This window comes from Puntigrus tetrazona, chromosome 19, assembly GCF_018831695.1.
Source record: "Puntigrus tetrazona isolate hp1 chromosome 19, ASM1883169v1, whole genome shotgun sequence".
Taxonomy (NCBI): domain Eukaryota; kingdom Metazoa; phylum Chordata; class Actinopteri; order Cypriniformes; family Cyprinidae; genus Puntigrus; species Puntigrus tetrazona.
Window position 1 is genome coordinate 13,143,332 of NC_056717.1, and position 25,131 is coordinate 13,168,462.

The following is a 25,131-nucleotide window of genomic DNA, read 5'->3' on the forward strand; positions in this document are numbered from 1 at the left end:
AACATTCAGACTAAATATAATAGCAAAAGACTAAACACTGGCCCTTAAGAGTGCGTGCGAGCAGTCTTTTTTAATCCAAACTCTCTCCACATCTCTCGTTCCTCTTCCCCCACCTCTTCTTTCCTTTTCTCTGTGGGTTTTTCCTACTATGGTGTGATAAACTGCACAGATACTCCATGTTCAAACACATTTAAATAAGTCTCTGTTCTCCCGCTGTGTGAGTATTTGTATGCAGGAGTGTTTCTGAGTGTTCTGTCTTTGTTTTGTGGTAAAAACGACAGCATAGACACAAAAAACATGTCCCTCTTTTGTGATATTAGGTTTGGCTCTGCTGCTCTTACACGCATACAGAGACACCTGGCAACGCTATGCAAATGTTTGCAGTCTTATTTTAGGAAGGAAATGTTTTTTTAAGCCTATTTAAGTAATGTTGACACCAAAGAAGACTAAAGCAGCCTTCCCCCCAAAGTAATTTATTGATTAATGTTTCATTAGTTTTCCACAGCTATGTTTAGTCAGATTCCCTCATGTCACATCTAACTGACATTGTTACAGTGTAATGTTGATATTATCGAGCAGTTTTACCTTCAAATGGATTTGACATTATCGCAGATTAATAGATATCTTACCGTTCCACATCACAATAAAAAAACACTCTACAGTTCAGAAAATAACTTTTAAGAAGATACCAGAGCAAATAAAATAGTTACAATGGTCACATTTACCTCACAAACGGCAAATTGCCAATTTTATGGTAAGCAGCCCATGTGTTTATCCACTGTAGCTTTAAATATATCTACAGCAATCAACTGGAACGGATTTCTTGATCTAGAAATGAGATTTGTAGGTAAATGCAAGTGTTTTGGCTTTTCTGTGATAATTTGCTTGTGATTTTCATCATTGTAATGTAAGTATCTTTGGATAAAAGCGTCCTCTAAATGGCTAATGTCAACTAAGACTGCGCTAGCTTATCTGCTAAATAGAGATGTCAGGGCTGGAAAACATTAAAAGCAGCCCGGTCTCATGAAAATGCGTATAAATAATACACCAAAAGGAAAAGGAAAACTCGTATTCGTACGCAAAAATGGACTTTGGCCTATATTTGATACGCAGGTGTTTGGAGTACATATAATGCGCAGTTTCGCGTGCACGCGATAAGAAATTTGTTGGCGCGCATATGATACGCAGTTTTCGTTTAGGCTACACGTGATGTGCATCTTCCAAAGTCAATTTTTTTTGCGTATCTGTAACCACGAGTTTTCGTTTTTATTTGGCATACTCATGAGTTTGAGTAGATTAAAAAACCACCACCAACAACAACAGCCAACAATCAAAAATATCCAAAGTTAGATAATGTTAATAATGTAAGTCGATCATTAATAGATACTTGCAAATGACCCTGCAAAATTCATGAAGTTTTACTCCACTTTTCTTCAATCAAACAATATAAAAATGCTACATTTGCTCTAACAACATCTAGAAATAAATGACTTTACTACATGTGAATTCCTATTATTAATATTATCTAAAATAGCATACTATATTTTTGACGTAAGTATGACAATTCAAATGAAGCGATTCTGGAAATATCTGATTTGTGTTTGTTTTGTTTCAATTCACTAGTTCTAAAATCAAGTTTGTACATTTATAATACACATGATATAAATATTCCTCATGAACGTCGCTGGAGGTGATGAACAAACTTAGTATCTTAGTAATGAACATCAATAAGATATATGGGAAAATGTATGTAGAAAATAGTCTGCTATGATATAACTTTTATATCACTAGATATATTTTAAAGAAACCGAAACTCAGTAGGTTGTAAATGTGCTGAAAACCAATCAGAATCCACCTTTAGTTCCTCTGAGAAGAATGTCTCACCTGTCTGTGAGTGTGAATCTTTCTGAGTCCTGAGCTCAACCCCAAGAAACTCGCTTATTTATAGGTAAAGGGGTTGAAATGAACAAATGCTCATTGTATTCTAAATTTAGGGATGAAAGCTATTTATTCAGCCTGCTTTAGGTCTATAAGAGCTGAAAGCAAATCAGAATTCACCCTTATTTCCTCTGACCAGAATGTCTCACCTGTCTGCAAGCTAGAAACTCAATTACGCACACTCAACCACATTCTCTTTTGAACTGACTGCTCTCTTTCAAAACCAAAATAGGCTAAAGTCACAATGATTCTCTTACACACACCAACCCACTAATGGACAAAGCTATAAACACATACAAATCTGGACAGACGGGCACCACACATGCACCGACCCACGGTCAAATGACAATGCAGACAATGCAACATCAATTATCCACAATACAATGAAAATATAAAGAAAAAAGCACTGTAAAACAGAAACACTAACTAAGCACTAAAAAATCCAAACTTGTGCGATAAAAGAGTGTTAAACAGAGACACTCCTTGTGTTAGTATGAAAGTCGGGGTTGTGTGGCATTCAGAAATGAATTAGGATTATTTTTCAATGCAATTCTTGAATTTGAAATTTAAGGGAATGAAAACTTGAAAGAAATTAATATAAGTATAATTTTACTACAAAATTAGAAGAGCAAAGTTTGTCAACAAGAACGTTTTGTAATCTAGATAGATAGATAGATAGACAGACAGATAGACAGACAGATTGATAGATATAGATTTCACTTTTTCTACTCTTCACTTTGCTGAGCCCCGGTGGACATAAACTGTAATGTTCACACATAAATGGCTTTGTATGGATGACTGAGTAAGCTGTGTGGCTTTATGAGGATCTGTATGACTTTCACACAGTCTGTTGTAATTCAATGCACTGTGTTTGCCTATTAGTCCCATTGAGCTGGTAGTGAGAGCTCTTTTGTTGCCTCTTTTTATAACACCACACCCCCAAGACCACTCCCACTACCGCTGCTACGATGCCAACGATAATGGCCGCGATCATGGGCCCGCGGCCTGAACCGTGACAGGGGTCTTCTGCACAAGCACCCTCTCCAGCCCGCTCCTGTTGATCCAGGCTGCCATCTCCACCTCGTTCCATCACGCTCTGATTTTCAGGGTTTTCAGTTGGGAAGTGACCAGGGATGTGCTCCAGGAAGTGGTCATCAAAGGTTTCCCAAGGATCCTTGATGACAGGTGTGGGCATGCTGGTGATATAATCAGGTGGCCCATCCAGATGTACCATCCCAGAAGGAGTGGATGTGCTCTCGGGGCCCAAGCCCCCCTGACTGGTGCTCACATTTTCGGGAGCGGAAGACGGTGTGTACGGCATGGGCCGCTGGTGTACAGCAATATCATCTGGACTGGGTGTGATCTGAGTAATGAAGGTGGTGGGCTTCACTACACCATTAGGACTGTCAGTTACACCATCAAACCCCAATGTTTCTGACCCATCCGAGTCAGAGTTCTCTGGTGTGTACATTTCTTTCACCATGTCATCTTCTGAAAGCACTTCAGTTGTTTCCTCATAAGATGTTACAACAGACTCCTTTTCAAGTCTGGTTGTCCCTTTACCAAGCTCCTCGTCTCCTTTCCTGTGGATTGTGTCCTCGGAATTTTTTACTTCTCCGTCTTCGTCCTCCTCAGGGTTGTCAATCAAACCCCCGGTCTCTTCTTCCACAGGGTTTTTGGTTACATCCTCAAATACCTCAACTTCTGATTGGCCAGTCAAGGTCTCTGTACCTTGTTCTGGTCCTGCCTCCCCTGTGGACTCACCTCCAGCTTTATCCTCATCCTGAGTAACAGGGTATCCATCTAGCCAGGACTCATCTGAGCCACCAGCACTGGGACTGGTAGGCTCATCTGTGGGAGGATCTGTTGGATCGTCACTTTCCTCTGCGATAATATCAGCATCAGACTGGCCGTTAGTCATTTTGACCGTCATGTGACTCTCATCTTCGCTGGGCTTTTTAACAGAGGAGGAATCAGTGGTGATTGCCGGCTGTTCCTCTTCTTCCTGGAAGGCCTCTGAAGGAAACCAGAACATGTGCTTCTGACTGAGTTGAGACACTGGAGGTTCAGTGACTGATATAGCTGAATCTCTATCATTCTCCTTCTCCTCCATAGACATGACTGGCTCTGGATCAGGCTCTGGAGAGGATTCTTCTACTTCATGAACGGTGGACTGCGTTCCTCCTGGATTCAAAGAAATATGATGCTCCTCCCTCGGATTCTCAAGGAGATGGCCATCTGTGAACTTATCTTCATAGTCGATGTGGCCTTCAGGATCATCTGCAACAAATAAAACATATTGAAGGCTACGCAGCTACACCCAAAAGCCAAATAAACCCTTTGAACCTCAAGAATTATGTATCTTGGAGCCTCTGTCTCATATTCAGCAGGGCTCTTTTCATTTTTAAATATCATCATTGTGTTCGCAGCTCACCTTTCACGCAATGCTGCACCAGGCCGTACCATTCTCCACAACTGTCGCAAAGCAGGCTGAAGCCTGTATCTCCATTGGGAAGTTTGTATCCTGGGTCACAGGTATATAGAAGTTCATCCCCCAGGTCGAGACCAGTTTTCCCCTGCAGATGTGAGTGTGGGAATGAAGGTGGCTGCCCACATGGAGCATCTGATGGATGAAAGGTGAAGAGCGTTTCACACTGTACACTGTCAGGATCACATTGTGACAGCATTCTACAGTGACGGCCATACAAAAAGCTATACTGAATAATACTTTTATTAACATCATAAATTATAAAAATGTACATAGAAGGTAGGCTGAGAATCTTTAACAATGTGCTTGTAGTGAAAAAAAATATAGTAAAAAGACTTAGAAATACATGTATGCTACAAATACATTTACATATTTACATTTATGTGCTTAATACAAAATGCCCTGGAATTATACATTTATTATACTAAAATGGTATACTTAAAGTCTGCTAAATTAGAACAACTAATTTTGTACTTAACTGTGCAGAAGTAGTGCTGAACTAAAATATACTGAAGTATTTGATTGATTCACTTGGTTAATTTGGTAATTGGTCATAAAATCCTCATCAATAATGACATTAAGGTTTTATAAACAGGGCTTAGCTTAAGCCATGCCTAGGTCTTAGTTGAATTCCGATATTTAAGCAACTTTTAAGCTAAAAAAAAAAATTAATAATAAAACATCACAGGTGTGCATCTTGTGAAAGAACAATGACACGGACATATTTTAAGATATGTCAGAGCAAGATATTTTAAAAGTAATATGCAAAGTAGTACTCCAAATAAAATTGAATTGTATTTCTTATATAAAGTCTCAAGCGATATGTATTAAATACATTTAGTATGCTTATTATGAAATTTATTTTTAAAATATTACTTTTTTACTGTAAGGGAAATATAATTGACATGAAGGGAAGCACATTTACATCCAAATGGCAATTACTCCACATCACTGCTGCAATCAAAATAGCTAAAACAGTCTGGAGTTTACCTTTATTTATTTTTTTATTAAGTGAAAGGAGGCTCACACAAAATCATCATATTTGGGGGTCCCTGGTACAAAAGGTTTGAAATCTCTGTTGGCACTGAAACTAACACACATGCTTTTGCTCTTTAGTTTTCACATACGGTATGAAACAGGCCAAAATATTTAGGTATGTGTTACATGAAATAGTCCCTCATGATCCCTCGTAAGTGAAAAAACACAGTCCCCTTCTCCAGTTTCAGTGATTTAAAACTGACCGCTATCTTTCATGCAGAACACGCCCAGTCTCTCAGTGTCCGCGGTTAAATTCTCCAACTGCACATCAACTGGCCTCAAGCTCCCCGGCACACCGCTGCACACTGTAGTCCTGAAAGTAAATTAGATGAATTTCTTCTCATTTTTTTGGTCTTTTCCATTATAAAGGCAACAGACATGATGTCACTGTTAAATTCTGCTTACATAGTCAGCTCATACAATTTCAACACACACACTTTATGTAGTAAACCCCCATCACATTGCTATGTCTCTAGTGTTTGTATGAATTTACGTCACAGGTCTGTTTTCTGTCGCGCGTGTGTATGTTTTTAAAGCTTGTTTCGGCCAGGACCACTCTCTGATTGTGTGTGAAAGTGATTAAAATATCCAATAAGCCACAAGAAACTAATAATATTTGGGGTCTTCGGCATCAAAAATCTGGAAACCCCTGCATTACAGTGATTTTACCATGCAGTGTTTGTAGACAACGCAAAAGACCCTTAAAACCCTATAATAGCATTTAACAATTAATCAACATTTAATCATTAAAGATACCAAACACCTGAACAGATATTTATTATTAATCACCAGAATAAATTGGTCTTTCACCAAGTGATATTGTTCATTATTTTAAATGTAGGATGCTCACAGTTGCCAAGCAATTTTGCAACGTGCCGCATTAATATAATATGTGACAGTTGCATTTATAGTCGTTTTACAATGGTTTCAAACAGAACTATTCAGTATTTAAAGGTTGACTTCAAGAAGTCAGTCAAGGTCTCTGAATACACTGTCTACAACCAAGAATGTCTGTCTGTTTCATCCCAAATCTTTTAGAGACATTCCTCCAAATGTTTGTGAGGGAAGTAAGTTGCTTACCTCACCTTTTAACACTCAGCTGTGAGGTCTTAATCAGAATTATGAGCATGTGGGTATGTCTGAGAGGGGTGCAGAGGGGGGCTCAAACCACAACCAGACCGCTCAAGTCCTTACCAGACTGGACTCTCCCGGGACAGTGTTAAGTTACTAGGAAACACCCAGTGTCAAAGTTTAGTTATTAAGGCTCAGTTGCACTGAGGTAGATTGTAGATTTTCACGTGTATGTCATTTATGTGAAATTTATGTGTCACGGCCAAGAAATCCATGTGTAATCTATAGGTTGTTCTGAAGGGAAGGCCACTCCTTTTGGCAAAACTTGCAGATGCAAGTGATATTCAACAAAGGCCTCAGACATTCACAAATTCATACCTGATAACAAATGAATGCTTTGAATTTTGTATTCCAAACTCATTAGAGAGAAGCGTACAGCTTAGAACAAACAACATTGATTTAAGATTATTTTTCTTAGTCCATTTCCTTTTTTGTAAGCATAAATGTAAGTGAGCATGTATTATTGTTCGAAAGTTTAGGTTCAGTAATATAATCACTAAGCAAGGGTGATCAATTTAGATATATATAATTTATATATTATAAATATGCTGTTCTTTAGACTTTCCATGCATCAAAAAAACAGACAAATGTGCTAAGGTTTCCAAATAAGGACTTAAGCACCACATTTGAATGATTTCTCCAAAACTTCTGAAACTTGAATGAGAATGATGAAATCTAAGGAATAAATTACATTTTTAAAATATATCAAAACAAATATAAAATTAAATACATTTAAAATTGTATTCATTTACTGTAAATATATATACTGTACAGTACTGTAACACCTGCTATAATTTATGCAGTAAATATTATTACAATATATATTATTTATCACTATATAAAATATAATTGGAATTTTGTTATTCAAAGCAATGTAATTCATATTTTTTGTATTTTTTTTTTACAAATACCTTTTGGGCCCACTATATGTATTTCATTTGAGAAAGAAAGAGTCATTTTGGACCACATTTTTGATGTGATAATTATTTTGGGATTTGTGCGTAGTGGTAAAGTAATGCATCTCAGCAACGGAGCAGCACAGAAAATGAGCACATGGAAGGTGCTGATGTGTTCCCTCACAGCAGCTCAGGTCTATTTCTCTCAGGCCCCGAGGTGTAAATAGGAATGTTCTGGCTGAATTCACAGGTAGGATTCTCTCTGTCTTGCAATCACACACAAAAACACAGATATGCGCAAGCAAGCTATCTCATTATTGCGCCTCAAAAAAGCACAATGCCCGCTCAACAAAACAACACTTTGATTGACAGCATCGGTTCTTCAGGTAATTAACGTTCTTACCCAATGCTCGGTCCGGAGAGCCAACCACGCGAGCAGGCTGAGAAAGCACATTCCAACACTGCATGATGCAGGTCGGCCCCGGATGCCACCTGGGCCCCTTGAGCCGTACAGGCACGTGTTGCTGCCTCGAACCCTTTCTCCTGTCCACCTTTTGGAAAACTGTCCAATTCCAGTAAGAACACATGTCCTAATGGAGAGACTGGTAAAAATAATCCAGCGTTACTTACAGGATGCATTTTTATAATGCTTTGGTAAGAATACATTACCTCAAGCAGGAAAATGAGAAGGGCAACAAGAAATTAGGAGAATGCAAGGATACAACCACAGCACGTTGATACGATATCTACAGGTGGTATGAAAGCTATGAATTACAGCACCTAAGAGCTTCGTATGGCAAAAGGCAATTTTTAACAGCAGGATATTACCTGAATAGGGTCAAGTGGGAGCGGTTACTGTATAAAGTGTATGTAACAGTGTTTTTGGCGTGAAGCGTAAAGCTATGCCAAATGGTTAAAGACAGAATCGTTAAAATCACTGGACATGGACTTATTATAGTCAAAAACGGTTCTTTAGATTATTTAAACATTTTGTCTTTGGCACTTGTTGCATAAACAAACACAAATCCATTTCCCCCACCCTGACATAACAAAAACACAGGCCTTCCATAAGGCGGCTTCTTAATTGCATTGTTTGTTTGTCACAGTCTCAAACAGAGCTAATACAATGACTACTTCAGTGAGTCAGCTCCTGTGTAAAGCATCTGAAATTGAGCTAATTATAGATCAAAATTAAACCAAGGTTGCATGGACGTCACCAAACATGCAGAACTTTCCCTCTCGCAATAGAATAATGGGTCCCACTTTAGATGGCCTTAACTACTATGTACTTACATTTAAGTGAATCATTTGATACAATGCAAGTGTGTTTTTACATTGTACTTATATTTGTAAAAATACCTATTAATTTCTATAATTACATTTATATTTACACCGTTGACCCATCCCAATCGACCTTAAACATACCAATACCATCAAACCTGTCCCTAACCTTACCCCATCCCACCTCTTTTTGTAAGTCAATGTGATCACAATAAGTACATTGATTGTACTTATTAGTACATGGTAGATAAGGCCACCTCATTTAAAGTGTGACCGAATAATGCCTCCATGTGTAATAAATACACATCAGGTAACATCATTATTCGGGATCGATTTGAATTGGAACAGATCGAGTTAGCAGGTTGGTGTCAGTGAGGTAAATCCAGACTGAGTCATGTTCAGAAGTCTGACTAATCAAGCAGAGCCACCACAAACAACCCGTCATCTATCAATCGTTTGTTACAAATTCATTAGTGTCATATTGATGAGTCTGTTATGCTGATGTGAAGAAATCAAGGGTTTGTGGTGGAGGAACATGAAATTCATTATGTGAATTAGATCTTTAGTTTTGACTAACTATTAGAAAGGAAAGTATGACAGTAAACACGAACAGACAGTATAGGAGAAAGACGGTCAAACATAGGCTACCTTAACATATAATACAGAGAGCCTCTAAAACTATGAGACAAAAGCCTACAACAACAGACCAAAAACACATAAGCCATTTTATTTTTTAACATTAGTCACGAATATAACATTTCTTTCATTTGACTTGAATGGGAATAGGTAGTTTTTCTTAAAAACCATATATTGACGCACAATTAAACATCTAAAGGAGTCCTATCAGATGTATAGTTTTCTTGTCACATGACAGCATAATGGCTTCTTTCTGACTTTTGGCTGACAAAATGATTTTAAATATTAATGTTTTACAACAAAGAAAAATAATCTTAAATCTTAAATATCTTAAAATAACAAAATTAATACAATTTAAAACATATTAATTCGACTAATAATACTTATATAGCCTACATGAAAAAGCAAAACTTTCAAAAAATTTTGAACTTAATGTACCCCAAAATTGTGCAAACAAATGTATTTAATAAAATGCAAATACAGACATATTAAAAGAAACTAATAGAAATGACAATAAACACCCAAATTACTTTCAAAATTATACAGTTTCTTCAAAAAAGAATATACAACACACACAAAGGTTTATAACTACACAAGAAGTATGTCATCTAAACCAACCACTTTCTAATCTTTCGGAAGCCGGACACACGCACGCGCCCATTCATCACCTCGCGTAAAAGTGTATCGCAGAGGCGCGTGAAACAAATTACCGCACCCAGATAATCAATAGAAACCCACCGTCCGCGCGCGTCAGGCAAGCCAAGTATCCCAGCAGCGGCAGGAGCGCGAGCTCTCGGTGGCAGGCTCGCCCCATAATGAAACCGTGTTTCTGGAAAAACCGAGGTAAAACTTTTCCCGAATCTGTCAGGTGAAAGTTGAAAAAAATCCCAATTGAATTGCGCTTTCCACACGGACGGGTCCCGATGATTCCGCCAGCCGAGAGAAAAGAACTAATAGGCGCAGAGACAGAGGTTTATCTGACCGAGAAGTGCATTACCGAGCTGCTGGTGCGCTCGTGCGAAAACTCGCACGGCGTTGTCAGTAAATACGTCATGACTCAGAACCTGTGCAGTACCGCATGAGAACAGAGGCTCTGAGCTCTGGGATTGTTCCAGTGCCGTGGGGAGTCCGGCTCATAATGGCTTGTGCCTCCCTGCTACAGAGGACAGCTTGCCACCGTGTAATGTGTTTTTTTTCTTCTTCTTCTTTTTTAGGAGCGGACCCTTAATTTTGGTGAGTGTTGTCACCATAGCGCGCCTGGCTGCGTGTCAGTTCAGAACGAGCAGGACAAAACCAACTGTGTCTGTGTCCCAAATTCTTGGGGCCAAACTTAGGACACAGCAACTTTGATGAAGCTGGCCCAGTATGGGCTCTGCTGGACACTGTGACGCGCGAGCATAATGGGTGTCCTGGCCCACCGCAAACACACACACACACACACACACACACACACACACACACACACACACACACACACACACACACACACACACACACACTCAAATGCATTTAATCGCAAAGGCTTTTATGCGCACATCTGTGCTGGAGAAAGAGATAGCGAGCGGGAATGAGCAAGTGTGTTTGTTTTTTAGTGAGCAAGCGGGAGGATTGTGGCCAGCGCAGGCCCAGTGTGTCTGAACAGCTTCTAATGTTATTTACTTCAATAACAGAGCTATGTGTGATCCAAAATTCCTTACCTTATTATTTAGTCAAGGTATTAGCCAAACAATTACAGCTTAAAGCCGGCACACACATAGAGCTAGAACTTTTGTGAATGTGCATAAATTTTAAGGACACTTCAATGGAAATGTTACTTTTGAGTGAAACCCGTAGTGCTGAACAATCAACCAAAATGTAAAAAAAAAAAAATCATAAATGATGTATAATAACATAATAATCGGGGCTAATGTTTTGAGAACTTTTTTAAAGACCAAATCACTTTAAATGAACGTTCAGTTAATGCTACTGGAATAATGCTTGCTCTTAACTTTGAAAGAACCTTGCAAGAATGTCAGCCGAAATTCTGAGAACGTCCTGTGAGCTGTGGCTTTTTTAGGTGAAATTATGCACTTCTTATCAATCCGTTCTATTTCTGACATTCATTTGTTGACAAAACATTCTTTTCATAGTCTTCTGGCTCATTCACACAGTCTTTGGCAAACTGGTAGCAATGTTCTTGGCTTCCATCTTGTTGTCCTGCCATGCACACCATTCTTTTTCAGTCCCTGGAGGTAGACTCCTGGACAACCTAAGCCAGTGCAAGAGAGGCCTGTAGACGCTAATATTACTCCAGGGTTCTTTGGAACCCCCTGAAATCTTGCTCTTGAGGTGATTTTTGTTGGATGCCACTCCAAGATAGAGTAACAGTGATGTTAAAGTTCCTACCTTTTTCCATTTTAAAGATGAAACTCCTTAGTTCTGTTTTCCAGCCTATAACTGATGCAGAATTAACAAGATTTTAACATGACCATATCTACATTACACACACATACACACACACACACACACACACACACACATATATATATATATATATATATATATATATATATATATATATATATATATATATATATATATATATATATATATATGTACATAGACAATATATATAGGCACAAATTGCAAATTGTTGCCTGGAAGTACCTTAAACTGTCCTACTAAACGCGTCATGCTATGATAATTGAATAACGACTAATTGGGAAAACACTATTCAATAGCTGTATAATAACAAATGGGAAAATATTCAAGTGCCATTCATGAAAGATCAAAAGCCACCTGCAAAGCGGCACTCTTCCGCCCTCTGCTGTTGACTAGGAATACTACAGTGCCTATTCATATATAGATGTTACCATTTTTATAACATTCAGGCTGTGTGATTTCGCAGGGCTGTAAAAAAAACATTTTTTCAGGTAGAAACTTTACTGAAATACTTAGATACTGAATTTAGTTGCATTTTTGCATATGCATTTTTTTGCAGGTCCTTATGACTATGCTTGAAGACGGACTAATGACAGACTAATTTAAACATGCAGCAATCTTTTTATGACTATTCAACCATCAAACCAGAATAAAGCTGTATTTACCAGTCTCTGCTAATTGCTTTAAGGATACTGGTTACAGTTTAACATCTGATGTTAATAGAGCCTTTTCAAAACAAGGTCATTTAAATCAAAAAGAAAAAAAGTAAAAGTAAATATAGTCAAAAGTGGAAATGTTTTATTTGTCTGTGTCAGACGCTTCGAAACTGAAGGGAATACAATTATGACACGCTGTCCTTATTTTCACATAAGCGTGAATGCACATCTGCTCTGCTAACATTAACACATCGTGCCAAAATATAGTCGGTGGCGTTTAATTCTGTATGAATAAAGTGACCATTTTCATTTCCCCACGCTACATTTGTGTATTAACCACGACACACCTATGCAACCTCATAGATCATTACCAAAACAAACCCACCACGCGTGTTTTTCCCGCAAAAGTGACGTCACGACAGCCACACTTTTGAACCCCCGGAGCGCACGAGCGCGTTCCCGACCCCAGTGCTAATAAAAAGGTTTATTCTTCAAGCTCCTTTGCCAGACACACTCTGGCATTTTATTGGCGTCGTTTAAAGATTAAGCAGCACTCACTTCAGGCAGGAATTTGCGCTCGAGCGGAAATGTAGTCAGAGAGGCAGCTCGGGAGGCGGAAGTGAGGTTAGAGCAGCAGTCTGCTCCGTCCATGTTATTATTGTTATTTTGGCTGTGTGATGGTTCACGGACGGCGGCCAGCCCGGGATTTCTCCGGTTACCAACGTAGACACGAACGGCTAGCGGGCCACACGTTACAGCTGCGCGTCTGTGTCACGACAGTTTGATCGCCAGCGTTGACAAAACGCGCAAACGTCGCTGTGCGCAGCGCTTGCCTGGGACTGTCTTTATTATTGACACTGCAACAGACATGAACGGCATCACCAAGGGCAGATTTGAGGTAACTCATATCGAGCGAACTGTGATATTTCGCCCGAGGAAATGAAAACGGGCGGTGGCAGGCTGTCTGAGCGATGACAGTGTGTTTAAGCGGTTGTTTGTGTTGGTGGGCGCGCGCTCGCGCGTGAGTGACTGCGTGCGTGCGTGCGTGCGTGCGTGTCTGCAAGGGTACTGTGTGTGTGTTTTGGACCGGGCAGGGCTCTATTTTTACGTGCCGTGTTGAGGCTTTTGTTCGTCAAGGGTAATCCCGTCCTAACACAACGGCACCAGCTGACCGTGTCAGCAACGGGCGCTGCGCCTGAATCCGTTTAACGTTAGAGTTGGCTGGTGTTCTTGGAGTTTAGATCAAGCTGATTGGCTTGCTGACGTGCCCTGAATGCGAGGGCTTGAGAAGATGTCACAAAGCGGCAGTGTTATCTAAGACCCTCGCTGATGCTATTTGTCCTTCTTGTGCAAGTGTTATGGGTGAAGTTGCACCAGGCCGAGGCGTGTCTGAACCAGCTTTGAGCGTATTGATTGTGCATGACCGTAACTGGTGCTGTGTGAGCTTTATGTAATTCATCTGTGTCATGTCACATTGTCCAGGTGTTCTCAAACAGTGATGAGGCCCTAATCAACAAAAAACTTCCCAAAGAGCTTCTGCTCAGGTGAGCCCATCACAATTAATGACTCTTATTGGCATAGATGGCCAAATACATTGTAATAAATTTTGTGAAAATCTGTGTGCTTGTCTGTCTCTGTATCAATCATCTATATCTGACTGTCTTCCCATCTATTTGTCTATCTGTTGGTTTATCGTTCTATCATTCCATTTATCACTCTGTCTGTATGTCTGTCTGTCTGTGTATTCTATTGTTCTTTCTTTCATTCTGTATAATTTGCATCTATATCTATCTATCTATCTATCTATCTATCTATCTATCTATCTATCTATCTATCTATGCCTGTCAGTCTGTCTATGGTTTCTTATTTGTTGTTCTTTGTTCTGTCTGTATCTCTAACTTGTATATGTGTCTGGTCTGTCTCTCTGTTCATCAGATTTTTTTGCATTTCATATTAAAATGTAATATAAATATATATATATATATATATATATATATATATATATATATATATATATATATATATATATATATGTTAGAACATTACAGGAAAAAACAGAATAATAATCAAAAATCAACAACTTCTCCAAAATCTGTTTTTATTTCAGGATTTTCTCTTTCCTGGATGTAGTTACATTGTGTAGGTGTGCCCAGGTATCCAAGGTATGTTCAGCTGTTTGTTTAGTTAATATTAAACAACTGTCTAGTATTAAAATAGTTTTCGACAGTGCTTTTCTCCTTTTCTACAGGCGTGGAATGTTCTTGCGTTAGATGGAAGTAACTGGCAAAAGATTGATCTCTTCAACTTTCAGACAGATATTGAGGTGAAAAAGCATATGTCCAGTAAATGTTATGGTTTGCGATTGCAGATGCAGTCTTGTGTGCTATCAGCTTTTGCTTTGCATGTCTTAGTATTTCATCAGTAATATGTTCCTGTGTGCTTTAAATTGTCTGTCTGTGGGTGTTATGTGTATGGGATTAACACTGGGTCAGTAGGCTTTTCTACGGAATCCATAGACTGTAACGTCATCCCCTGATCCTCTGTGCCTGAGCTCTCTCTCTCTCTGTATGTGTTTCTATTAGGGACGTGTCGTGGAGAACATCTCGAAGCGATGTGGGGGGTTTTTGAGGCAGCTCAGTCTTCGGGGCTGCCTCAGTGTGGGAGATGCCTCCATGAAGTGAGCCACACTACTTTTTATTAATTAAAACATGCACTGCAAGATTGCACAGTTCATACAATTAATGAAATTGTCCAGTCAAAGCATAAAATAGCACTCGGCGGCATTAAAGCAACTCTAAGTCACAAGTTATTAAAGCTATCTCAGAAAATCCGTTATCTCTGATGTGATTTGTGGTGTATTGTAAAGCACTTTTGAATGGGCCCGCCTATTATGAATATCATCGGTCCCTTTTCTATGTAATTGCATAATATCACATATCACAAATCTTTTTAATGGCTGATTGGCTTGTGCAGCAGTTTAGCTTTCACCGTGAGAAATGTCTTGTTTCTGGAAATGTGTAATTTTGCAGCTGGTTAGGTGAGGATTATTTGTGGCTGCTGTTGTTCGCAGCATGTTTACCATATTTTCATTGTGTAGTTTTTCTGTTTAGCATTGTCAGCTAAGAGGTTTTATTTGATTTGGCAGGACCTTTGCTCAGAACTGTCGCAACATTGAACATCTGAACCTCAACGGCTGCACCAAGATCACAGACTCCACCTGCATCAGCCTTAGCAAGTTCTGCTCTAAACTTCGCCACCTTGATCTGACCTCCTGTGTGTCCATCACCAATCATGCACTTAAGGCCTTAAGGTGGGGGCAGTCATAAGGTCTTGGGGACCGCATTTAGGCTTATTTGTTTTGATTGTGTAGTTAATGTAAAATGCCATGATGATTATTGGACAGACATTGACAGCATGAGTCTAAAATTGTCAGAAGTTAAATACTCCAATTTTAAACACTTGATGACCTTAAAGCTAATACACATGGACTAAAAAACAAAACTGTGATTTAGATTTTATGGAGTCTGAACAGGGGGGTGTTAAATCAAAGCCTAGTTTTGATTTCATTTTCTCAGGATGTTGCCTTTGTTAATGATTAAGAGTCTGTCACCTCTGTCACATTTCCTCTAATGAATCTTTTCTACAGTTTTAGTAGATTATTCTGTATGAGCTGGTGAAGCAGGACCTTCTGAGAGGGAATATTTAAACCGAGACCAAGAGCAATTATTAACTCATTGTTAGACATTTGAGATAATTGCTGCTTATATTCCCACATCTCAAAAGTGGATGAAATAGTATTTAAAACAATATGTATATTTATTTATTTTTTATTTTGGATTTCTTTCGTGGTTTATTGTTCCTCTTTATCAGTTTATTTCAACTTAAAAATGCAAGGCAAAATATTCTTATTTATAAATGTTTTTTCCTGATCAGATTTTTTTTTGACACATTGATTGTTGTTGATTTAAGTTTAAAATTTAAATTCACAAAAAAAAAACAACAACATTTTTGGGGTTTTAGATGGTGTTTAAAGGGATGGTTGTACTCATCCTCAAGCCTAGGTTCTTCTTTTAGATGAATCTGTTCGTTATAGTTATATTTAAAAACATCCTAACTCTTCCAAAGCTTTTTCGACAGCAGTGAATGGCTGTTATTTTTCAGTAGTCCAAAAGTTCTTCAATAAAGCAGTAAAAAAGCCCTCACATGACTCCTGGGGGTGAATAAAGGCCTTCTGTAGTGAATTGGTAAGAAACATTTTGATATCAAAAGCTTTATAAACGCTAATTCCGGACTTCCTCTGTCATACGCGTGTTAAAAAAAAAGCCATTCTTTCCTTTGCTAAAGTAAAAGCTGGGTCACACCAAGCCAACTTCGAAGAACTAGCAGTGATGAAAGCTCACAGAGTTGTTGCCTCGCATTGGCAGCATCGGACAAAAAGCTGCGGTCCAACACACTGCGCAGACTACAGTCGATGGCAAACTTAGCATGTGCATTCTGCGCATCCGTGAGATGAGTTAGCTTTCTAAATCAGCAGCTATCAATAGTAAATACTTGTCATTCAAACAGAGAAAACGATATGCAAGATAAATGGAGATATGCGAAACATAAAGTAGCGTTTGTTTACCATTTTGAATATCAGTTACAGTCATAACTTTTTTTGTTCTATTTCAAGTGGCTCACGTTGTTATGATAATATACACATACTTGAATGCTTGGGTAAGATCCCATAACAAATCTTCCATTTGTGCCGCCTTCGTTTACTGGGCATCCAGTCAGAGTTCTCCAAGATCCCGACACTGATTCAACATGTTGAATCAACATTCATGTAAAAATCGTCATTGGAGGGTGTATGGGGAGGCTCTCTGTAAACATTCATGTGCCTCACATTGTTTGTGACTGCATGGATAAGTATGCGGGATCAACAGACTTGGCTGTGTGAGTCTATCGCTACCCGTGCATTTACAGTCCATCAAAAAAAACAATATAAAGACAGCCATATGTGCAGTAACTCTGGGCGATTGTTTGTTCACCTGTTTGTTTACTGTTCAACTGATCTACTACGCCTGTATGGACCCCGCATAGTACACTTTCAGTGTTATAAATACTAGTAGTCCATGTCTGTGCTGTCTGTATACTTGGCTGGATTGCACATACGATAGGTATAACACCGGCTTTATGCTACGCCTACATCCTGCTTCATCCTCTGAAATGGTGTTCTATTGTGAATACACGTATGACAGTTTTTCTTATATGCATTGATTCAGGCTTTTATTTATCCCCTTGAGCCATGCATGAAACATTTTTTATCATGGACTGATACGCTTTATTGGACTTCTTTTGGACTATTAAAAAATAACACCCACTTCCATTATAAAGCTTACGGCCAGGAAATTTGTTAATGACTCGGATCGTATTCATCTGAAAGAAGAAAGTCATATACGTATAGAATGGCTTGAAGGTGAGTAAATCAAGGGTTAATTTTCATTTTTGGGTAGACTGTCCATTTAAGTTCTTTTTTTTTAGCGTTTTGTTTGCTTATTCTCCTATTGGCTCTTTCTGTCTGTTAGCGAGGGCTGTCGGATGTTGGAGAACCTGAACCTGTCCTGGTGTGATCAGATCACGAGTGATGGCATCGAGGCTCTAAGCCGTGGCTGCACAAGTCTCCGAGCTCTGTTTCTGAGAGGCTGCACACAGGTGCATACGTCTGTACAAGCACAAAACACCTTGAGAGAATCATTGACAGTGCAACGTAATAACTATTAAATGTGCCGTTTCAGCTTGATGATACTGCACTGAAGCACCTTCAAAAGCACTGTCCTGAGCTCATGACAATCAACATGCAATCGTGCACAGTAAGACTTTTTGGCTTATTATGCTGTTGGTTAATATTGCTAATGAAAAACAAATACACGCAGACATAACTAAGATGTTTTATCCATCTTGCAGCAAATCACAGATGATGGTTTTGTGAGTTTGTGCCGCGGTTGTCACAAATTGCAGATGGTTTGTGTGTCTGGCTGCAGCAACATCACAGACGCTTCTCTGACTGCCCTCGGCCTCAACTGCCAACGGCTCAAGTAAAGCTTTCTTCATCTGCACGCAGATAAGCACACATAACCACACAGGGGTCGTTCATTCACATTGCATGTGTCTTCCTCAGGATCCTGGAGGCCGCTCGCTGCTCACATGTGACTGATGCTGGTTTTACTGTTCTTGCCAGAGTGAGTAATCACAAACGCCGCAAAACTACAAAACATAAACGTATTGGATTTAGAGCACATGCTTTGTGTTCGAAGACATTTCTAGACGATTTCTAAACAAACCGTGCCTTCTGTTTCAGAATTGTCACGATATGGAGAAGATGGATTTAGAGGAATGTATTTTGGTAAGCTTCAAATCTATTTAAAGTATGAATCTTTATTAACATTTACTTTCACTTTGAACAATTAAATGCATTCCTGCTGTATACAAGTATTACTTCTTTAAAGAAAGACGTTCTTATATAGTATTGTATTTAAATGAGCTAATTTAACGCAAGGCAGCCAACAACAAAATTTAAACAGTAAAACAACTGCAACAAAGAAACGATATAAAACAATGTAAAAAAATTACTTTAATCATTGAATATATTAAATATGTAATCGATTACAATTAAAATATGAAAAAAAAACTGTTAGTAAAATCTACTATACCTCTACCAAAAGTATTCGTAAGCTTTCTTTTTACTGCTGTTGATCTGAGTCTGTTTTCCTGCAGCAATTTATCCTGATTAGTCAGCATACTAATATTAATGTTCTGTGTCTGTATGCGCCATTCAGGTGACTGATAACACTCTGGTTCAGCTCTCAATCCACTGCCCTCGGCTGCAGGCGCTGGTGAGTGTTTGAGAGGGAGTGTGTGGGAGTATTGCTTCCATGCATGTTATTTATGGCTCTCTGTAAAGGAATTATGAAGCATGCCTATTTGTTTTCCGAAGCACAATCCTTGTAGCCTGCTCACTTCGGCATGTATATATGTGTGTGTTTTCTAGAGCCTGTCTCACTGTGAGTTGATAACAGATGATGGAATCAGACACCTGAGCAGCAGTGTGTGTGGTCAGGAGCGTCTGCAGGTCGTGGAGCTGGACAACTGCCCCTTGATCACGGACATCACACTGGAGCACCTCAAGAGTTGCCAGCGTCTGGAACGCATTGAGCTCTATGACTGCCAGCAGGTCACCCGCGCGGGCATCAAACGAATCCGGGTCTGTGGAAAATAATCGCTCGATATGTCACAACTCCCACACATAGTCTCAAATGCAACAAACAGACAAAAATAATGGAGATTTTCCACTAATCAGTGAACCGGCTTTATTAACGAGATGCTCATGAATATATTGATGTGAGCTACTGAAATGAGCCGCACTGTGAAACAGCTAATCAGAGCAGAGCTTAATATTATTATTCATGAACTTTCCAAATAAGCCAATAGCAGATCATTTAATTCTAGAAAGAAATCCAAGGGTTGTAAATGCTCGTGTAAAACTGTTTCTGGAGAATTTTTGCCCTTCACTAAGCCACATACCTTCTATATAGATATCAGAGAACAGTTTTGCATATTGTATATTTATATATTCAGTGCATTCTATAGCACATAAAAAAAAAAACAAGAAATTGACGTCATAAAATAACAAGTATGTTTTGATTGAATGGTCAGAAGATAATTACTTACTTTCAATATTACTTAGTTTATTAATAGTTATTTTTAAAGCGTCAAAGTAATGTCAAAAACACTTAATTATTGTTTATTTCATAATGACAAATAGGTTCTTGTTAAAAACACAACCAAATAAAAAACAAATTGCTTATCATTTCTGCACAGGTGTTGTTTCCAAATAAAAATCGTACAAACTCAAATATGCAGTGTATGTTTATAGTGCTGGCAAGTAAGTGTAAATACTTATGAGTACTTGACAGCAATAATCATAATCAAAATAAGCTGGTTATGTGACTTGTCAGTTTTATACTGAGCACATTACAATTTAATGGCCCTATTTTTTTTGTGTGTCAATCTAGGGGTAAACTGGCCTTTTTTTTTAACAAAAGCAATTTGTGAGCAATTTTCACACAAAAAACTGCCCACAGTTGTTGGGTCACATCATTTGTCGAGCCAGGGCAAATGTTTAGGTTCAGTTTGGTCAGAGTTTGGACTTTAGATGTACAAACATGGTGCATTATTACTTATGAATGTGAAAAAAGCGCAATATTATGGAACAGCACCGCTTTCTAAATAAAAGAGCCAATTGCCTATCAGTAAAGTCATTGCATCGCTGCAGCTTTTGTTTGAAGCTCCAGTTATTATACACGTTATTTTTCAATGCAGAAGTTTGTCGTTTTCTGTGAATGTGTGAGAGTTCTGGTTTATTAGCTGCTGTAGGGGAATAGCGAGAAGAATAAAAAGGTGCTGTCAATGGCAAAACTGGTTGGACTACAAAACACTGTGATCATAATTAAGACACTACTTGAGCATAAGAAACAACATAAATGTGATGGCAGTCGTCAGATTTTATTGGTAATTTCAAATATGAAATTGAATCGTAAGCTTGGTTTCGTGGAACCTTGTTTCCCTGTTCAAAGAGATAAGAGCTGTACTTCCATGACTGGAGCTGCTGCCAAAAAGGCATTTCAAACATGGCCACCGAGTGAAATGACATGCCTTTGAGAGGGACTTTGGTTTCTAACTGGTTAAATGGTGATAAAGTCATCTTTTTTTTGCATTGGTGTCTGTGATTTTAAAGTTTTTTTTTTTCAGCTTTTTCACGGATGATGATGTGAAGTTCTCTGTGGTCAGTTTTTAAGAACACGGCGTTCCAGTTAAATATTGAGATTTGCTGTGATTTTGCTGCAGTAATTCTGTGTTGTTTGGACAACACCTGTGATTTACTTTTAAAGTCGTTGCACACTGTCTCTCACTGTACACATAGTACCATTTGTTTTTTTTTTTTACTGTAGCATACATCAATTACATTAACCAGTTATTATTATTACTTATTTTATTCTATCAAAAAGCTTTGTTATCGGTCAGGGATTGATTAGTAGTGGCTTTATTCTGCTTCACTCTACAATATTGCTTTGCTATAGACTTATTCGGTTTAATGGTGATTTTTTGTTTTTTTGTTTTTTTTGTCTAAACCAAACCTGAAAGTATTTATTTATTTTTCAGATTGTAGAGAAAAATGACGTAATCCAGTTGTTATGTCATACTCTGGCTTCTGGCTCATTCCGCTCTTGTTTCTCCTGTAGGCTCACCTTCCTGAGATCAAGGTCCATGCTTACTTTGCGCCGGTCACACCTCCTCCTTCAGTGCACGGAGGTGGTCAGCGTCTCTGCCGCTGCTGCGTCATACTCTGACAGAAGGAGGGGCTTCTGGGAGATCCCATAGAATGTCAAGCTGTCAGACAACCTCTAAACTTTGCCCTGCCTCTGCTCCACCCCGCTACGAGACGCTGTGTGGGGTTGTGGCTGCGGGAGGCACGGCTTGTTCACTGAGCGGTTGCCTGGCAGCAGGATGGACCTGAACAATGTTACGCAAAATAAATACAATGCAACGTGACAATACTACGTACATACGATACCACCTACTGGATATACAAGAAGAAAAATCAAGGAGCTACCATGTAAAATATTTCATATTTGGATATATAGTAAACAAATCGAAGGAAGTACTTAAAGCATTATGGAACTACTGAATATAGAACCGATACGCAAACAACATTGAGGCATTTTGATGCCACTATGACGACTACACCGTGTTTACGTCCTGCTCCTCTTCCTCAACCAATAGCAATGCATTCTCTCACAACGAGAACAAATAGAAAGAACAGAAAACGAGCAGCAGGATGCAAGTCTCTGGAGTTTTGTAGGATACGCCTCCCGCCGACTGATCATGTGACTTTCTCGAACCTGAGAGCAGGAAGCGTTTGAGCGTTTCTGTCTGGTTTTTGCGTGTGTGTGTGAGAATGTTTAAGCATAGAAAACAAAATATAACACTACAACGAATCAACCCGTATTAAAACTGGAGTAAAATGTTGTTTTTTTATTTTCTGTTAGTGCTCACCCTATTTTTGAGAGGACGAAAATGTACCTGAGCGAGCGAGGGGAAGTGAAGGACTGAGATTGTGCATGTGAGATAAAGCGGATTTTGCTCCAGCGTGGAGTCACAGTACGTCACCAATGATGTGAATGTTTCAATTTAGACAGTATACATGTGCTAAGGGTTGGAGGGAGGGGGGTACATCAGGAATAGGTTATCGTAAGTTTCACATTGTTTCAGTGCAATATTAAAAGCCCATGCGCATGTAACTATGGTATGTGACAGGATTAACAACACTCCGTATTCAGGCATTTCCTCAAAATTTCGAGGTGTTCTCATCGCAGTGTCCCTTCCCTGTATATTTACTGCCAATTATGCTTTGTTAAAGGCATAGTTCACCCAAAAATAACAATTCTGTTATCATTTTCCCACCTTCATGCCACTCCAAACCTGTATGACTTTTTTTCTTCTTTTTTTTTTTTTTTTTTTATCTGTGGAACACAGGAAAACAATTTGAAAAAAATATTGATATTGTTTTGACTGCAACATTCTATAATAATGTCGTCATATGTGTTTTATTAAAGAAAGTCATACTGGTTTGAAACAACACAAGGATAAGTAAATGATGATGGAATATTACTTGTTTTTGGTTGAACTAGATCAGATGAGTAATATGTAAATAATATATACAAAAGTCAACATATATATATATATGGCAAGTTTTGAAAATGTCAAAACTTAAGCGATTATGGTTTAAAGTGATGGTTCTGCAAAATATGACATTTATATTATCTTCTCAGCCTCATCTGCTCTAAAACCGGTCTAAATGTTAGTCTCAGTCCATATTCACATTCATTGTATAGACCAAGTTGCAATGAAGAAGAATGGTGACCAAGAGTTTCATTTTGCCTGAAATCTCCTTTTGTGTTTCATAGAACAAAGAAAGTCAGAAAGTCGTACAGGTTTGGTATAAAGTGAATGATAACAAAAATGTTGTGTTTTGGCAAGTTTGTCCCTAAGTCTCATGCGTTAAACTTGTATTCAACTTAGGTTTGATGCGTAACATTGCATATTTAAAATCATGTTGAGTCTTGCTGATGAAAACACATGCTGAGTTGATCATCTACGCATTGAAATGTTTTTTGTCAGTGTGAGTGCCTTTGATTTTGCAACTGGAGGGAGGGGTGGGTTACAGCCACAGAAATGCTCAGGGCTGCGATGTACTTCATATTTTATCTCTTGTATTCCCCTTATTTAAGTTGGCTTTTGCCGTTAGATGTGATGATGGTGAAGTGCATCATCATTTCCTATCAGCGCATACACCAGTGATTCCAGTATTCTTTATCTCAAACACGCAACCACTTTAGAAGGCAATGCTAAACCTGTCTGCGAAATGAAGTTTGTTTAGAATTGTTCTGTAACAGTTAATCGGTTCCCCTCCTTCTCTCCCATATTTTTTTGACAAAGATGAAACAAGTTACCTGAATGTCTTTGTGTTCTGGTTGTTAATGTGACATTTCTTTAAATAAAAGATCTGAGCAGTGTGTCACATTCTGGATTGGTTAATTCCTCTGCTGTAGACATGTGTTTGAAAGTGTAGCTTATAAATCTTGCGGTAATGCCAATGCATTTTTTTAATTAGAAGATTTCAAACTATTAACAAAAAGCTGTGTACATAGGGATGTCTTCATTTTAATAGATTATAATAAACAGCACAGAATACATTTATTTTGTGAGACTATTGGATGAGGACAGTTTCCATTATACCACAAGTTCTAAAAAGCTATTATGGTAAACACCTAAATATTTGTGGTATATATTTTGGTTGTAACCTTTTATTATATTGTAATAATGTGTATATGTATGTTTAAAGTGTAGTATGTATAGTTTTTGTAGTGTGTGTGTATATATATATATATATATATATATATATATATATATATATATATATATATATATATATATATATATATATATATAAAATTCTATATAAATCGTATGGCATACACGTTTAAAGCCACTAGGGGGAGACGAAAGAACATATTGAAAATAGAGTTTGTGCTGGTGCTGTGTGGAAAGAACCTTGTTTCTTATTCATCCATGTTGCTTTTAAGGTTCTTTTAAGTCTGCTTATTTCTGACATTATTATTATAATACGAAATATCTCATAATAAGTAAATAATTTATTCATATACTCAAATCTTCATGAAACTTATTTCAAACTTGATTCAGTCAATAATACCACGAGGATAAGTTTCAACATACTGAAATAATCAAAAATATAAATTAACTACAACAACAACAACAACAATAATAATAATAATAATGACAACAACAACAACGTGTTATTAAATAGATTTGTCAACTGTAACAACAACAACAACATAGTATTATTTCTTTACAACAATAGCATTAAAATGTTTAGTAGTCACTGATCATTATATACATAATAAACATGTACGTTGTAGCTGTCTGTTACTGTCGCACTGCACAGCCTCTGATAAATAATGAATTGTGATCCAATGAGCATATTTTCATTCAGGCATCATGCTGGACATCTGTGCGGCGTTGAAGG

At 38.2% G+C, this 25,131-nt stretch overlaps 2 protein-coding genes across 2 annotated transcripts; one reads left to right on the forward strand and one right to left on the reverse strand.

Annotated features, from left to right (window-relative positions):
* Positions 1-457: 457 nt before the first annotated feature.
* On the reverse strand, positions 458-10,891 carry susd5 (sushi domain containing 5). Its single transcript, XM_043217162.1, has 5 exons — positions 10,147-10,891; positions 7,895-8,093; positions 5,668-5,777; positions 4,373-4,561; positions 458-4,218 (listed from the first exon to the last, which is right to left on the reverse strand). The coding sequence occupies exons 1-5, from the start codon at positions 10,220-10,222 to the stop codon at positions 2,777-2,779; spliced, it is 2,016 nt and encodes a 671-aa protein (XP_043073097.1). The 5' UTR covers positions 10,223-10,891; the 3' UTR covers positions 458-2,776.
* Positions 10,892-12,932: 2,041 nt separating this feature from the next.
* Positions 12,933-24,102, forward strand: fbxl2 (F-box and leucine-rich repeat protein 2). Its single transcript, XM_043218109.1, has 14 exons — positions 12,933-13,383; positions 13,968-14,029; positions 14,593-14,647; positions 14,734-14,808; positions 15,068-15,162; positions 15,631-15,795; positions 18,053-18,179; positions 18,263-18,337; positions 18,432-18,562; positions 18,646-18,706; positions 18,826-18,870; positions 19,304-19,360; positions 19,516-19,728; positions 21,767-24,102. Exons 1-14 carry the CDS (start codon positions 13,354-13,356, stop codon positions 21,872-21,874), a joined length of 1,299 nt encoding a protein of 432 aa, XP_043074044.1. The 5' UTR covers positions 12,933-13,353; the 3' UTR covers positions 21,875-24,102.
* The last annotated feature ends 1,029 nt before the right edge of the window (positions 24,103-25,131 follow it).